The sequence below is a fragment of the Spea bombifrons genome, chromosome 11, assembly GCF_027358695.1.
Source record: "Spea bombifrons isolate aSpeBom1 chromosome 11, aSpeBom1.2.pri, whole genome shotgun sequence".
NCBI lineage: Eukaryota > Metazoa > Chordata > Amphibia > Anura > Pelobatidae > Spea > Spea bombifrons.
Window position 1 is genome coordinate 37,769,387 of NC_071097.1, and position 14,151 is coordinate 37,783,537.

A 14,151-nucleotide genomic window follows, 5' to 3' on the forward strand; every position below is an offset into this window, starting at 1 on the left:
GGCTGCCGCCGCCATTTTGCCCGGAGCCGGACGGCCAGGATCTGCTGCAGGCTCCGCTCAGGCCGAGTCCCAGCCCCAGCCCGCCTCCACCCTGCCCGCTCCCGCACTTCCCGCGGTACACCCCCGGCAGTAGCATGGAGGACGACGGACAGCCCCGCACCCTGTGAGTAACGGCCGTTGGGACACTAACCCGCTCCACAGCCTTCCCCGAGGGCCTGGACTTGAGTAGAGCCACGTAGAACACCCAGGACCCCTTAACACACCTCACCAGCGGTCCCGGACAGCAGAGCCACGTAGCCAGGCCCAACCTTGGGGGCAGTGGGTTACATTGCCTGGGGGGTTTTCTGTGCTGCCTCCGGAGCGGGGTGACACATACGTGTTAATAACGTATAGAGCCCCGGTACATGTGTGTGTAATCGGTATGTGACGCGTAGAGCCCTGGTACATGTGTGTGTAAACTGTATGTAGCATGTAGAGCCCCGGGTACGTGTGTGTATTCTGTATGTAGTGTGTAGAGCCCAGGTACATGTGTGTGTAAACTGTATGTAGCATGTAGAGCCCCGGGTACGTGTGTGTAATCTGTATGTAGTGTGTAGAGCCCAGGTACATGTGTGTGTAATCCGTATGTAGCATGTAGAGCCCTGGGTATGTGTGTAATCTGTATGTAGTGTGTAGAGCCCCGGTACGTGTGTGTAATCTGTATGTAGTGTGTAGAGCCCAGGTACATGTGTGTGTAATCCGTATGTAGCATGTAGAGCCCTGGGTATGTGTTTAATCTGTATGTAGTGTGTAGAGCCCTAGTACATGTGTGTAATCTGTATGTAGCGTGTAGAGCCATAGTACATGTGTGTAATCTGTATATAGCGTGTAGAGCCCTAGTACATGTGTGTAATCTGTATGTAGCGTGTAGTGTCCCGGGTATGTGTGTGTGTAATCTGTATGTAGTGTGTAGAGCCCCGGGTATGTGTGTGTGTAATATGTATGTAGTGTGCAGAGCCCCGGGTATGTGTGTGTGTGTAATCTGTATATAGCATGCAGAGCCCCGGGTATGTGTGTGTGTAATCTGTATGTAGCATGTAGTGTCCCGGGTATGTGTGTGTGTAATCTGTATGTAGCGTGTAGAGCCCCGGGTATGTGTGTAATCTGTATGTAGCGTCTAGTGTCTTGGGTATGTGTGTGTGCAATCTGTATGTAGCGTGTAGTGTCCCGGGTATGTGTGTATGTAATCTGTATGTAGCGTGTAGAGCCCCGGGTATGTGTGTGTAATCTGTATGTAGCATGTAGAGCCCCGGGTACGTGTGTGTGTAATCTGTATGTAGCGTGTGGAGGTTTTCTTGTGCTGCCCATCTCTGTGGCTCTTGTGACAGCCGTCATTTCTCGGTATGGCGCGGGCGAGACCCCCGCTCCGCGTGGGCATTCAGCAGTAACACCTTATGAATAATGCGCGATTGGGGCAGATTCTTACACCCGCCGGGAACGCCACATAAATGCCACCTGGTGGTTCCAACCCCTTTGTGGCCCTCGGACGGCCCTTTGGCTCTTCAGGGTAAAGCCCGGTAATGTGATTGTATATCGGCCGCCGCGCTCACCGCTTATCAGTGGGGATAACTTTTACTGTGTGGGCTCCTGGTGGGTCGGATGGTACCCGTGAAACGCGCTCTAGTGATTAAAGCTCTCGGCGCTCCATTGGAGAGACCGCAGAAAGGGCCATATCTGCTGGGAGTACCCGCCGTGAAATGCGTCTTAATTGCTGCGGAGATTTGAGAATTTGAATAACCTGGAGAGATAATGACTTTTTGTAACATCTGTAACAGCGAAGGGTTAACGCTTCTCTCTCTTTCTAGATATGTAGGCAACCTCTCCCGAGATGTCACAGAAGTCCTGATCCTTCAGCTGTTCAGTCAGATCGGTCCGTGTAAAAGCTGTAAAATGATCACAGAGGTAAGCCGTGTTGTGTTTAACCCTTTGTGTCCCGGGGAGGGGTGAGCTGAGAGCGCGGCCTCTCCATCTCCCGCAGGCCTTGTTGGCTTCTATTGGGGCAAAACGGCTAACGCCGCGCAGCACGTAGATCCCGCAAAGACCGGAGTTTCCTTCGGTGCCCGTGACGGGTGGCGAAGCGGTCGGGTCTCGGCCCGTGGACGGCATTCGCGAGTTTTCTGGAACATTCCCGATCTCTCTGTGGTATTTTGCATGCGATTTTCGGATGGAGCCTAAAACCACCTTCTGTGTGTGAATCGGGGTTTGTAGCGATAGTCTGAGGGGGGGGGTCATTCAATCCCTTTCCAAATCCACTGATAAATTGCAGTCTTTTGATGCCGCGTGGAAGTCGGTGGCTCCATTTTTTCTGTGTTCTGCAAGGACAAGATTATATTGTATTATGTACAAAGATGGAGACGTTAGAGCCATAGCTGATCAGCGGGGTCGCTCCGTGGGTTGCTATGGTGATAAGACCACTTTTCTCATTGCACCAGGGTGAAAGTCACCAGATCTTAGTTCCACTGCCTGCGGGCTCGGGTTTGACATCGGATCCCCAGGGTTTGATGACGACCGCTCTGCTCCCACAGGGTCGGGATTTGAACGCGCTGTTAGGTTAAAAGCCCCTCGAAAGTTATTTGCCGGTCGTTCACAGAGCGTTCATGTCTTCCCGGTCGGGCTGATAGTCTTTGGTGCTCGAGAACACGCTGCTTCTTTTTTTTTTATAAAGTCTTCGTATGACCCCTAAGACCCTAACGCCCTTTCCGTGGTCGCCTCTCGTGGGGTAATGAAGGGGTCTTCGCACGGACCGCGTGTCTTTATATCTGGGGCCGTTCATGGAGCTGACGTGATGCACCGGACCTTGCATTGGGAGCCGTCGTTCACTAAATATTCTCTTTTCGCAGCAGACCGATGGCAGGCGGGTCGGAGCGGCCGTCGGGTTCACCGCGATGCCAAACGCCAACAACGATCCGTATTGCTTTGTGGAGTTTTTCGAGCACAGAGACGCCGCTGCTGCGTTGGCTGCCATGAACGGGCGCAAAATATTGGGAAAGGTAAGTGGGACGTAAAGTCGCGTGTTTGAACCCGAAGTCCTTTTCTGGGATTATTTGCGCTTTGCTCCTGATTTCAGCCATGAATGTCTCCTGCTTTCTGTATACGAGCGACTATCAGGTGTTCCCCGCGGCTCTCGCTCATAAATCTCTTGTACGATATTAAGCCGTACACCGTACCCCCCCCCCAAAAAAAGCGCAGAAAATAAATGTGGTTTTAGTAAAATGCCTTTTTGTGGATGGACTCGTAGCTTTAATAACATCCGTTCCCTGCGAATCCGCTGTATTTGGGGGTCTTTGTATTGTTGAGCGATGGGTTTGTTGCCCCTCTGTTGGGTAAATCTCCTGCTCCGTCTATTATTTTTCATGCGGGGGGGGAGCAGGCGCTCAGTCCTCTGGCACTTGGGGGCCCAGTTTGGACGCTGTGTCTCGCGCCCTACTCCAATGATACGAAGATGTTCACTTGTCTCTTTTCCAGGAGGTCAAAGTAAATTGGGCGACGACACCGAGCAGCCAGAAGAAGGACACGTCCAGTAAGTGAATCTCGTGGTCATTTTAAGAAGGGCTCTCTAGTTAGCGAGGCTATTTGTCAGACTTTGTAACTGGGGGAGGGGCGCAGGGGGTCTCTTCTTAACCCCGAATGGCGATTAGATTCCTCCTCAGACCGAGAAGCCCCGAAATATTACCGTTTATTCTGTCGTCGGTAGCCCTGCATGCGCTGCTTTCTGAAATAAATATCCAGACCGGTCTGTTAATCCCTGCTGGTTTGTAGAAAATCTTTATTTGTTTCGATAACGTTCATTCCCTGGAACTCTTTATTTTACCTGAATTAATATTCGGCGTAGGGCGGCCGCTGCGACCTCTCGTTGCCCCAAACGCCTGAGCTTTAAATGCACGACGCGTGACTTACGGGAAAAATATTTACTTCCAGATCACTTCCATGTATTTGTTGGGGATCTGAGTCCGGAAATCACCACAGAAGATATTAAATCTGCTTTTGCTCCGTTTGGCAAAATATCGTAAGTATCGTTTTGGGCTTTTTTTTCTTTTGTTTGGCCGTTTCGGATGTTCTGATATCTCATGCGTTTCCCTTGCAGTTTAGGGTCTGCCCCGTTTCTATGACGTAAGATCGTTTTTATAAATGTTCATTAATGTTCTTAGTTTTCACAGCTTCCGCCACGTATCATTTTGTGTGGTAGCCGTGGTAACGGTGTCTGCGGGTTAAACCGCGAGGGGATGGTGTTTGGCGCTAACGTGCAGCAAATATTTCGTTTAACAGGAAAGCGTCGGCGGCTGATTTTTAAGTCTTAAGAGAAGTTTCTGGCTTGTTTTGTAGGAACGGCCGTCTTGTATTTTTGTGGCGTTGGGTTCCGCCGCGCCGTTTGCCTCTTCCCGTGTTGGTTTTGGCTCCGTGGTAGACGCGGCTGTTTGTTCGTCTCGTTTACTCTCCATATTGTAAAGTTCAGTGACTTCAGATTCGCTTTTCTCTTTACATCGCGCTCCGGCCTCTTCCCGTTGAGTTTATTTTCTCTCCGGGTAAAAGCGCTCCGAGGGATTAGGATTATTGTTACAAAACCTCATGGTTACACACACACGTATGTATGTATGTGTGTGTGTATATATGTGTGTATGTAATATATATATATTGTAGCCGCATTAGTCCAATACCTTTTTTATAATACCTTTGTTATTGGACTAACAGAATGTTTAAATGACAAGCTTTCGGGAGCTTTTCACCCTTTTAGACTTGAGAAAGGGAGAAGAGCTCCCGAAAACTTATCATTCCAAAATTCTGTTAGTCCAATAAAAAAGGTATTATCACAAAATACTTATTCCATCTGTTATTTGATTATATATATAATTTGTGTTGTTACACAGTTAGTTACATAAATATATTGTTACATTGTTATATATATTGTTACATATAGTAATATAGAGATATAGTTACATAAATATATTGTTACATATAGTTATATAGATATTATTACATAGTTATATATATATAGTTACATATAGTTATATAGATATTATTACATAGTTATATATATATAGTTACATATAGTTATATATATTGTTACATATAGTTATATAGAGATATAGTTACATAGAACATAAGGTTGAAAAAAGACCATCAAGTTCAGCCCTTTCTACCCAACCTTCTACTCCTGACCCAAAAGAAGGCAAAAACCCCTAATTAAGCTACCCCCCCCCCTAATTAAGCTGCTTCCAGTTCTGCCATCAGGGGGAAAAATCCTTCTTGACTCCAAAAGGCGATCGGATTTCTCGTTGGATCGAGAAGCTCTAAAATATTCTATTTATAGCCCTGTAAATCCTGCCTTTCTCAAAAAGATCCAGAACCGATGTGAAGGCATGTGATGTATCTGATAACCGCCTCCATCGGCAGTGGGTTCCGTACCTTTACTGCCCTCACTGTAAAGAATCCCCTCCTTTGTCTAAGAAATCTCCGCTCTTCTGAGACGGAAGACATACAGGACTATAAACAGAAATTATATTTTACTTTCTGGATCCAAAGAGAAATCCGATTGCCCTTTGGAGTCGAGAAGGAATTTTTCACACAATGGCAGAGAAGTCATGTTCTTTGAGTCCCGCACCGGTCCGCGACTGCCCAGATCTCCTCGCCTTGAGTTCCTCTGGTGTTCCTTTTACCAAACGGGGAGCTTTTTGTAAACTCGGGAGGTGTTAAAGGACATGCGCTGAACCCGATAGGTGCCGCCGGACCCCGAATGTGTTTCATCCGCTTTAGGTGTCTTTTTGTTGTGCTTAATATGATTATTTTTTTTTACCTGTCTTGTTTCTTTCGTTAAATGCCGGTAAGTAGCCCTAAAAAAGGTTTTGCTTTCTTTTTACCTGAAGACCTGCCGTTTTTTCCCCAGCTCCGCGTCGCCAGTAAAAATAATAGCATTCTGGTTATTTTGCAGAATTGCTCATAAGAACGGACAGGATCTTGAAGGCTAACCACAAGGAACTGTGCACACTGGGACTCGCTTGTAGATTTTTTTCTCATTTATTCCTATTTCCATATTTATATTTATTAGTCTATTAACCGTCTCTATTCAGTGCAGTTCTATATATTTAACACACGAGAAAAAATACATTTCTGTAAGTTTTTGCTGTTTTTGTACTGGCGTGCTTTAGTATTGTTGTTAGTTTTTTTTTAATATATATTTATATATATATTCTCCTTTCTTAAATTTCTGAAAATGTCAATTTTTCAAAATTTACAGCTGCCCAAACTCCAAAATGGTGATAAAGAATTGACCAAGAAAAATAAAGAAATCTGTTAACAGGCCATGTATGCCTTTTTAATTCCTATTTTTTCCTCTTTTTCCATTTTTATATTTGATATATTCTGTATCAGTAGCAGGAGGCATTGCTGTTAGCGAGTGCATGGTGAGGATTGCTAGAGGGTGACTGTGCAGGAGACGTAGCGCATCGTAGTGTCCAGGACAGCCAGCGAGACAGACAGACAGCCAGCCAGCGAGACAGCCAGCCAGCCAGCGAGACAGCCCTGTGATTTCCATTGTGCCTGTTAGCGTGTAGGAAGTGTAGCGTAACACGTAGCTTGCATGTTTATCACATGTTGTATATTAGAATTCCGTGCTATCCATGTACTTTTGTCCTGTTGATTTTTTTAAGTTTTGGCATTGGATGAAACGGGTTAGGGAGTCGTCAGCCGTAGCCTTTCGTCTTAGGAATTACAGTTTAAAAGGAAACCAGGAAGAGATAATTCACGATACAGTGTGTGTGGTTCCTTTTTTTAGTTAATTTTATTATTTTTTGGTTCTTGAGGGCCGTGTGAGTATCGCACGCTAACGGGGTCACCCTTTCTTTTTCACAGCGACGCTCGGGTGGTGAAAGACATGGCGACGGGAAAGTCAAAGGGCTATGGATTCGTTTCGTTCTACAACAAACTGGTGAGTGGACCCCCCCCCCATTACACGCAGCCCCCGTTACACGCAGCCACAAGCAGGATGTTTACTAGACGGCTTGCTTTACAGCGGGGCGTCCAGCGCTGACGTTTAGAAGATAGATGGGGATTATCATGTTTTGTGGCTCATTTTGTTTAAAAGGGAAAAAAAAGTTAAAATTGTATTTTTAATCGGGTATTGTGACTGCAAAACTTTGCATTAGATTGCAAGCTGTCTGGGGCAGGGTCTGTGTGCGCTACGGAACCTGCTGGCGCTATAGAAATGTATTGTGACAATACATGTGTATCCGGACAGCGCGGGATCTCATGACCTCTTCCCAAACTTAACGGTGTGTTTCTTGTCTCAGGATGCAGAGAACGCCATAGTTCATATGGGAGGACAGTGGTTAGGAGGCCGACAAATACGAACCAACTGGGCGACGCGGAAGCCCCCAGCACCAAAAAGCACACAAGAAAGTGAGTTCTGAGCAAATATCGCGCCAAAAAGTGATATTCTGTCCGTTGCCGTCGCTTCCTAGCCCCACTCCGTCAGAATTCTGGTGCCAGATTAACGGATGCGGCCGCTGTGATTAGTGTTTTCAGAGCCCTATAAACGTTAATCTGTGGTCGCGGCCCCCGTGTGCCTGGCAAAGAATTTTAAGTTTAGGGCTATGGCAGCCGAACCTCCAGAAAATATATACTTTGCGTTATATAACCCTAAGGTATCGCGCATCGTTCTCCCTTATAAAGCCGTGTCTCTGATATCGCGTGTTCATATGATGTAAAGGGGGGTTTTAATCTTGAAAAATTACCCCAAACTTTACCAGCTACTAGATGATCACTGTATAGCGCCGTGGAATATGATGGTACTATATAAATCAACAATGACTCATCTTCCCTCTATAGCGTTTGAAATTGTTAAACACTCATCTTCTATTTCTATCCTTTTTTAACCCTTTAATGCTGGATATGGTTTAAAATGTGCATTTTCTTTCCCCTCTCAGATAACACAAAACAGCTGAGATTTGAAGACGTGGTAAATCAATCCAGTCCTAAAAATTGCACCGTTTACTGCGGTGGGATTGGGTCCGGATTAACAGGTACAGAGAAATCCTCGTTCTGATCATTATCACTAATTCACACCTCAGGTCGTGGGGTAAATCATTTATTAACTGGCTTAGAGACTTCCGTGTTGTCCCCAATTTGACTCTCTCGGGTCCTCCTGCAGGGTCAGTATCTAGAGATCTCTCATAAAACAGACCGGCGGGAGCCTCGGCTTTTCCTGCTCGTCAGATCGTTTCACATAAGATAGTTTTAAGCGGTGCTGATGGCTTTGGGTCGCTGCACTCGGGTAATAATTTGGACAGGATGAAGCGCTCCATGTCCGCCAATATTTACACGTAAGGTCAGACTCCGCTGGCAATGGGAGTGCTTTCAGTCCATTCACACGGGGGTCTCGGACCCTCTGAAACGCTTGGGGGGGGTTATACTGCATGTGCGCAGGAAAGAAAGAGATGCCTTATGCAGGACACGTCTACAAGCTAAGCGGTGGAGGCAAACGGTGCATGGAGGGGGCTGACGAACCCCACCAAGCGATTGCAAGGAGGGAGAAACGGGGGCACTAACACTTTAATGCAGCGCTTGGGATGCTTCGATGATTTTCTCAATGGTTTTTATGTCCTCTTCCAGATCAGCTCATGCGGCAAACTTTTGGAGTATTTGGTCAGATCATGGAAATCAGGGTCTTCCCGGAGAAAGGCTACTCCTTTATCAGGTGAGCGGGTTATTACAGCCTCCATTTCTTCAGTTTTCTTTTCCCGTTTTCTGTTTGTTACGGGCAGACTGGATTATATTCCATTTAATGGTTCTTTTTGCACACAATGTGAAAATGTCTGTTTTAGAAACTCTTTCCCCTGGTTTACCCGTCGCCGTTGGCCCTGGTGGGATTCTTTCTCGGCCTTCGTGTTCATCCTTTGTACGCTTGTTGCCGTGCTGTTACTATGTGACGCTCACCCTGTGATCCGCTTTATAGGTTTTCTACCCATGACAGTGCTGCGCATGCCATCGTGTCTGTGAATGGAACGACTATAGAAGGCCATGTGGTGAAATGTTATTGGGGTAAAGAGACCCCTGACATGACTAAAGGCTTCCAGCAGGTATGTCGTCCCCGTCAGTGCTATTCCCCCCGCTGTTTATCCACGAAGCTCAGGCCCTCTTAGCAAACTGCCTCTCTTTGCGTCGGCCGTTCGGGACGTAGTTACTGTATTGAGTAAAGGGATCGGCGCCGTGTCCTGTGCTGCGGCAGGACGTCCCGGCGCAAGGCTGGAGACGCCGTTGTGTGAATTCGGTTCTTGGCCCCTTGTGATCTCTCTTTCGTTGGCAGGTGGATTACAGCCAGTGGGGTCAGTGGAGTCAGGTCTACAGCAGCCCCCAGCAGTACAGTCAGTACATGACCAACGGCTGGCAGGTGCCCTCCTACGGCGTGTACGGGCAAGCGTGGAGCCAGCAGAGCTTCGGGGTGGAGTAAGTACGGCTGCCGCCGTCGGCACTGGTGCCTTATTGACTCAAGCCGGACGTTCTTTATTCACAAACAGAACTGCCCGACTAGTCCCTGTTTTCTGCTTTTTTATAGGCAGTCCCAGTCGGCGACTTGGATGGGTGGCTTCGGTACCCAGCCCCCACCGCCGACGCAGGCGCCGCCGGTAATCCCCAATCCCGCGGGCTACAGCGTGGCCGGTTACCAGACCCAGTGATGCCGAACTCGCCGATGTCTTGGCATTATACCACGTGCTTGTCATACAGCGCCAATTACCGAGGACGCGATCCGGTGTGAAATGTTCGAGGGGTGTCAATCCAGAGAAGAAGCAAATATTTATTTTAAGCTAAAACATCCGAGACCTTTACCTCCACTTGGCGTTGGTGGAGAACACGTCATAGTTTTTGCCTTTTTAAGGAACATCTGTTTTATTTTTCTCCCCCTTCTGTTCAGGACTGGATTTAAGGAATCTTTTATGTAAAAACTGTTTGAAAAATGCGTTTTTGAGCAGCTGGCGGCTTTGCTGGGGGTGCAGGCGGCCAGATGCGGGACCCCCTGGCATTAACGACCCCTCATATTTTTAATGAGTTTCATTTTTTATGCATATTTAGTTTGGGCTCTACAGATCGGGGCCGGTCCGCTGCGACGGGGGAGCCGCTCGGGCTTTTCTTGCTCTGCTGCTTTACTGGCAGTGGATGCTTCTCTTGTAGCATAACGCGGGATTTCGGGGGGCTTCGTGTAAATATTAAACTGCTTCCCAGGGGGTGCGTGCGGGTGATATGTTAATACTCCATGTTAATATTCAGATTTTTTTTATTATCTTTTTTCTTTCCACAGTACTGACTTCCACCTCGTAGTTTATTCAGTGCTTTCCCAAATTTCTGGTAATCTGCCTCTGATCATAAAGCGCCCCCAACGTGCGCAGGAACAGCGCCGGAATAACTCGTAATGCGACCCGGGGCGAGACGGACGGCTATAGCTTGATCATAAAACACAGCTGCGTTTTAAATGTACGGTTAAAGGAGAGGGACGCGTTTGTAAAGCACACTGATGGCAGCATCGCTCGCTGCCCATGGGCTAGCGCCGAGTACACGCGAGTCACGTGATCTGGACCAGGGCCCAAGTACCTTTAACCCTTACAGATCGTTTAAACACAGACTATGGCTACATACATTTAAGCTTTTGTTACGCGACTGCATTGTTTCACTTTCAGATAATGCAGCCACCATGGCGACGGGTGGAATCCTGCTATTTGCCACACTTTGCCTCAGACCCCTTTTTTTGTGTGTTTTTAGCATCTGCTTCCGAAGTAGTCGCTTAAAACCTTAATTCTCCCTTCTCTTTGGAATTCATTTTCTGGCTTTGATTTTCTCGCCCGGGTATAATTACAGGCTGTCCCTGGCGGCTTCTGCAGTCCCGCCACGTTTTGCCGCTTAGCCCAGCGTCTCGTGTATATAGGTTTCTTTGCTCTATAAATGTCCCCGCTGGCATGCCGTACAGTCCTGATATATATATAATATATAATGTTCACACGAGGCGATTGTTACCCATTTCCAAAGTGAACCTCTTCATTTTAAAGGGGTCGCTCTTTAGAAAGTAACCTGTTGAAAAAGCCTTAATTTTGACTTCCTAAGCATTTTTGCTGCACCGTTTAGCGTCGCCCCCTGCCCCCCCCATCCATTTGACTTTTCACCAACCAGTTTGGGTGTAAATACCTTGTTTGAAATAATTTCCAGGCTTTTCTAAGTTGTATAGCATCTTAAGTTGGTTTAAAACTACATGGAGAAAAAATAAACTTGGTCGTCTTGTGTTTTTTGCTCTGTTTTTGTTTTTAAACCGTTAATAATTGACTTCCTCTGGCCGGGATGTGGGCCTCAGGGGGGCATTAAAGACGTTATGGGGGGTTCTGTGTGTAGATCACAGAGGCAGTAGCGGAGCTGACCTGCAGTAAGTAGATAACCTGCAAGGGAATAGCCAGGAAAGAGGCAAAAGTATACGTTTCAGATTCCGCAGGATCCCCACTCGATGCGTTTGCCCCCTTTCCTCGTGCTACGCGTGATAAGGGGGACGCCGTGTCTATTTAAAGGGGCTTCTCCGCTATCATGTGCTTTAAAGTGCATATCATGGGCAGACTGCCCCTTTAAAGTTTTACTGCAGTCTCCTATTGGCTGAGCTGCGGCCACGGAATGCGATTTACTGCGATCAGATATCGCATGCCGTTCTTTTAGTACCTTTTATGCAAATTATTCATGGTTTTGTCACAAACTCTTTAACTCTTAGCGTTCCAGGCTGTGTGCCTTGTGTTTTGCCAGCGGCCTATATTGTTGTTTTTGGTGACCCTGTATTTGCCCTCGTGAGTATGCAGCTTCTGTGAACGCCGGGGTAAAGTTCTGTGGCTGCCCAAATGAATTTGCTGAGGAATCTGAGCCCCAGCCTGGAAGCTGCTCCATTGTGGTCCCGATCCCTGCCCTGAGGCTCATCGCTGCTGCCCAAACCCGTAGTGGCTCCAGCTGCCCCCTGAGTTTTCTGTAAAACCCTTTTCACGTTTGGAAGAGAAATTCAGTCCATAACTTAAGACCCCCCATGGTATTATCTCCTTCTGACTGCTCCTAGAGGGGGAGGAGCTGGGATCCAAAGCCTGAGAACAGGAAGTGAAGATGACTGCTCCTCCCAATAAAAAATATCTTGGGTTCTGTGTGTAGATCCTTTTCCTACATTGAATGTGCTTTGCAAGCAGCACAGCCGTGCGGCGTACATACATACATATGTACATACGTACACATATGCACACATACACGCACACCGTGCTCGGCCTGCAGTCGGTTGCCTTAGCATAATGGGAATTGCAGGCTCAGGGAGCGAGCTGGAAGCTGGATAGTGATATTTACCACCCTGTTTGCACGGCTGCTCTTGGACGTTATCCGGGCCCCTAGACGCGTTTCCTGTGGCTTCTGGGCGGTAAAATCCCCTGGGTCACGTTTTACATTTTTTGCCCCAGTGCAGCGCTGTATACAGTAATATAACCCCCCCCCCCAGTGCTGTATACAGTAATATAACCCCTAGCGCTGTATACAGTAATACCCCCAGTGATGTATACTGTAATACCCCTAGTAATGTATACTGTAATGTCGGTGACAAAAACCTGTTTTTATCTCATTTTCTTCTAGCAATCTGCTTTATCTGCAGATCTGGAGACGGCCATTTTTGTCAGATATTTTGGGTGACTTTCCCGGCCCAGACACCACACTGAGCTGATGCTTTATGGCAATGCTAATGAAGTCCGTTCCTCCATAAACTTCTGTTAGCCAGAGTTTCCAGCTGGGTGATTAAGACTGAGTCATTCTATTGTTTTCCACAGGCAGTATGAAAAGGAGTCGGGGGCTTGTCTAGTAGATTGGGGCTCAGACAACAGAGCGAGATTCATACCAATTGCTGATATGCAGCTGCCTAAAAACATTATATTATATCAAACGTAAAACAGAAATTAACGCTAAATTTATATAGTAATTTGGAAATGTGCTTCCCCTTTCGGCAGGTGGCTGCAGTTCTGGCGATGGCCACGGGGTGGCAGTGCACTCAGCCCTCTGTAGTTGTGTTTGGTGGTTACTTTGTATCGTTAGAATGTTCTTTAAAATATTAACCCTTAAATAGCCCATCACACACAGAGTTAATTCACCTTTAACTGATTCTGGAGTCTAAATGGTTCGGTGTTTTTATGGACAGGGTAGAATTGACAACTTGCAGCCCATGGAGCAAATCCAGCCAATTGGCCCAGTAAAAAATTACGCCAAGGAAAGCTAGGAAAGAATCCAGTCCTGGTATAAGTACTGCTGTGTACAGTAACAACCCCCAGCGCTGTATATATAAAACCCATAGGGTATTGGCCCCTCTGCCCCCTTGCCAGCCCTCCCCTGCTGCTTTTCTTCAGGATATCAGCCATATGCCTACCCCATGCAGGTTTAAGCCCCCCTTACTGTGCTAACTGGTGACAATTTACCTGCTCCCCCAGTCTTCCAGGATTTAGGAATGCCCCCTCCGGGGTGCCCTGGGGCAGAGGGCTTTAGATATCAGTCACCAAACTGTGTGAATATAGAAGATTCCAGGCAAAGCCGCAGAATATATAACCGGAGGGCTGAAAATATGCCCTGGATCTAGGAATTGGGGTGCTGATCATGGCAGCCTGAGCGTGATGAGAATTGCAGTCATGGAGGAAGCCACGAGTTCATTTCTGGCCTTTTCTTCCTCTTTCAAGTTACTTTACTAATGAGTCAGAAAACATTCTTGCAGGCATTAACCTTTTGAGTGCCAGTGAGATGCGCAAGACACCAATTAAAAGGTTAAGGGAGAAAGAGGTGCCTTATGTGTGATGAGAAGTGTTGGGGTTCACATCTGTGACACAAGAGATCTCCCCAAATACCTGGCAGCCCCTCCACACAGCCCTGATCCCTCCTCCCCCCACTGCTGTCACTGTGTGGGAGACATCTGTGCCCATCCCAAAAACCACAGGAAACCAGTATCTGCCTGAAAGCCTCCAGCCCCAGAAGGGAGAGGGACTCAGCCTCCAGCCCCACCAGGGAGAGGGACTCAGCCTCCAGCCCCGGCAGCAGGGAGAGGGACTCAGCCTCCAGCCCCACCAGGGAGAGGGACTCAGCCTCCAGCCC

At 47.5% G+C, this 14,151-nt stretch overlaps 1 protein-coding gene across 3 annotated transcripts; it reads left to right on the forward strand.

Annotated features, from left to right (window-relative positions):
- TIAL1 (TIA1 cytotoxic granule associated RNA binding protein like 1) lies at positions 1-10,253 on the forward strand. Of its 3 annotated transcripts, XM_053450471.1 has the most exons (12): positions 1-163; positions 1,845-1,941; positions 2,883-3,029; positions 3,505-3,559; positions 3,958-4,045; positions 6,886-6,961; positions 7,323-7,431; positions 7,959-8,054; positions 8,644-8,728; positions 8,987-9,110; positions 9,338-9,477; positions 9,587-10,253. In XM_053450471.1, exons 1-12 carry the CDS (start codon positions 135-137, stop codon positions 9,705-9,707), a joined length of 1,167 nt encoding a protein of 388 aa, XP_053306446.1. In that variant the 5' UTR covers positions 1-134; the 3' UTR covers positions 9,708-10,253. The 3 variants fall into 3 exon arrangements, with proteins under 3 accessions (XP_053306446.1, XP_053306447.1, XP_053306448.1); XM_053450472.1 differs by lacking the exons at positions 8,987-9,110; positions 9,338-9,477; positions 9,587-10,253 and having other exon boundaries at positions 2,880-3,029; positions 8,644-8,732; XM_053450473.1 differs by lacking the exons at positions 1-163; positions 1,845-1,941; positions 2,883-3,029; positions 3,505-3,559 and adding an exon at positions 6,272-6,339 and having other exon boundaries at positions 4,031-4,045.
- Positions 10,254-14,151: the final 3,898 nt, after the last annotated feature.

Excerpts from the sequence above, each read along its gene's own strand:
- TIAL1 (XM_053450471.1), top strand. The coding sequence starts at position 135 with ATGGAGGACGACGGACAGCCCCGCACCCT. Across the intron at positions 1,942-2,882 it reads GCTGTAAAATGATCACAGAG|ACCGATGGCAGGCGGGTCGG; the intron begins GTAAGCCGTGTT and ends TTTTCGCAGCAG. Across the intron at positions 6,962-7,322 it reads TTTCGTTCTACAACAAACTG|GATGCAGAGAACGCCATAGT; the intron begins GTGAGTGGACCC and ends TTCTTGTCTCAG.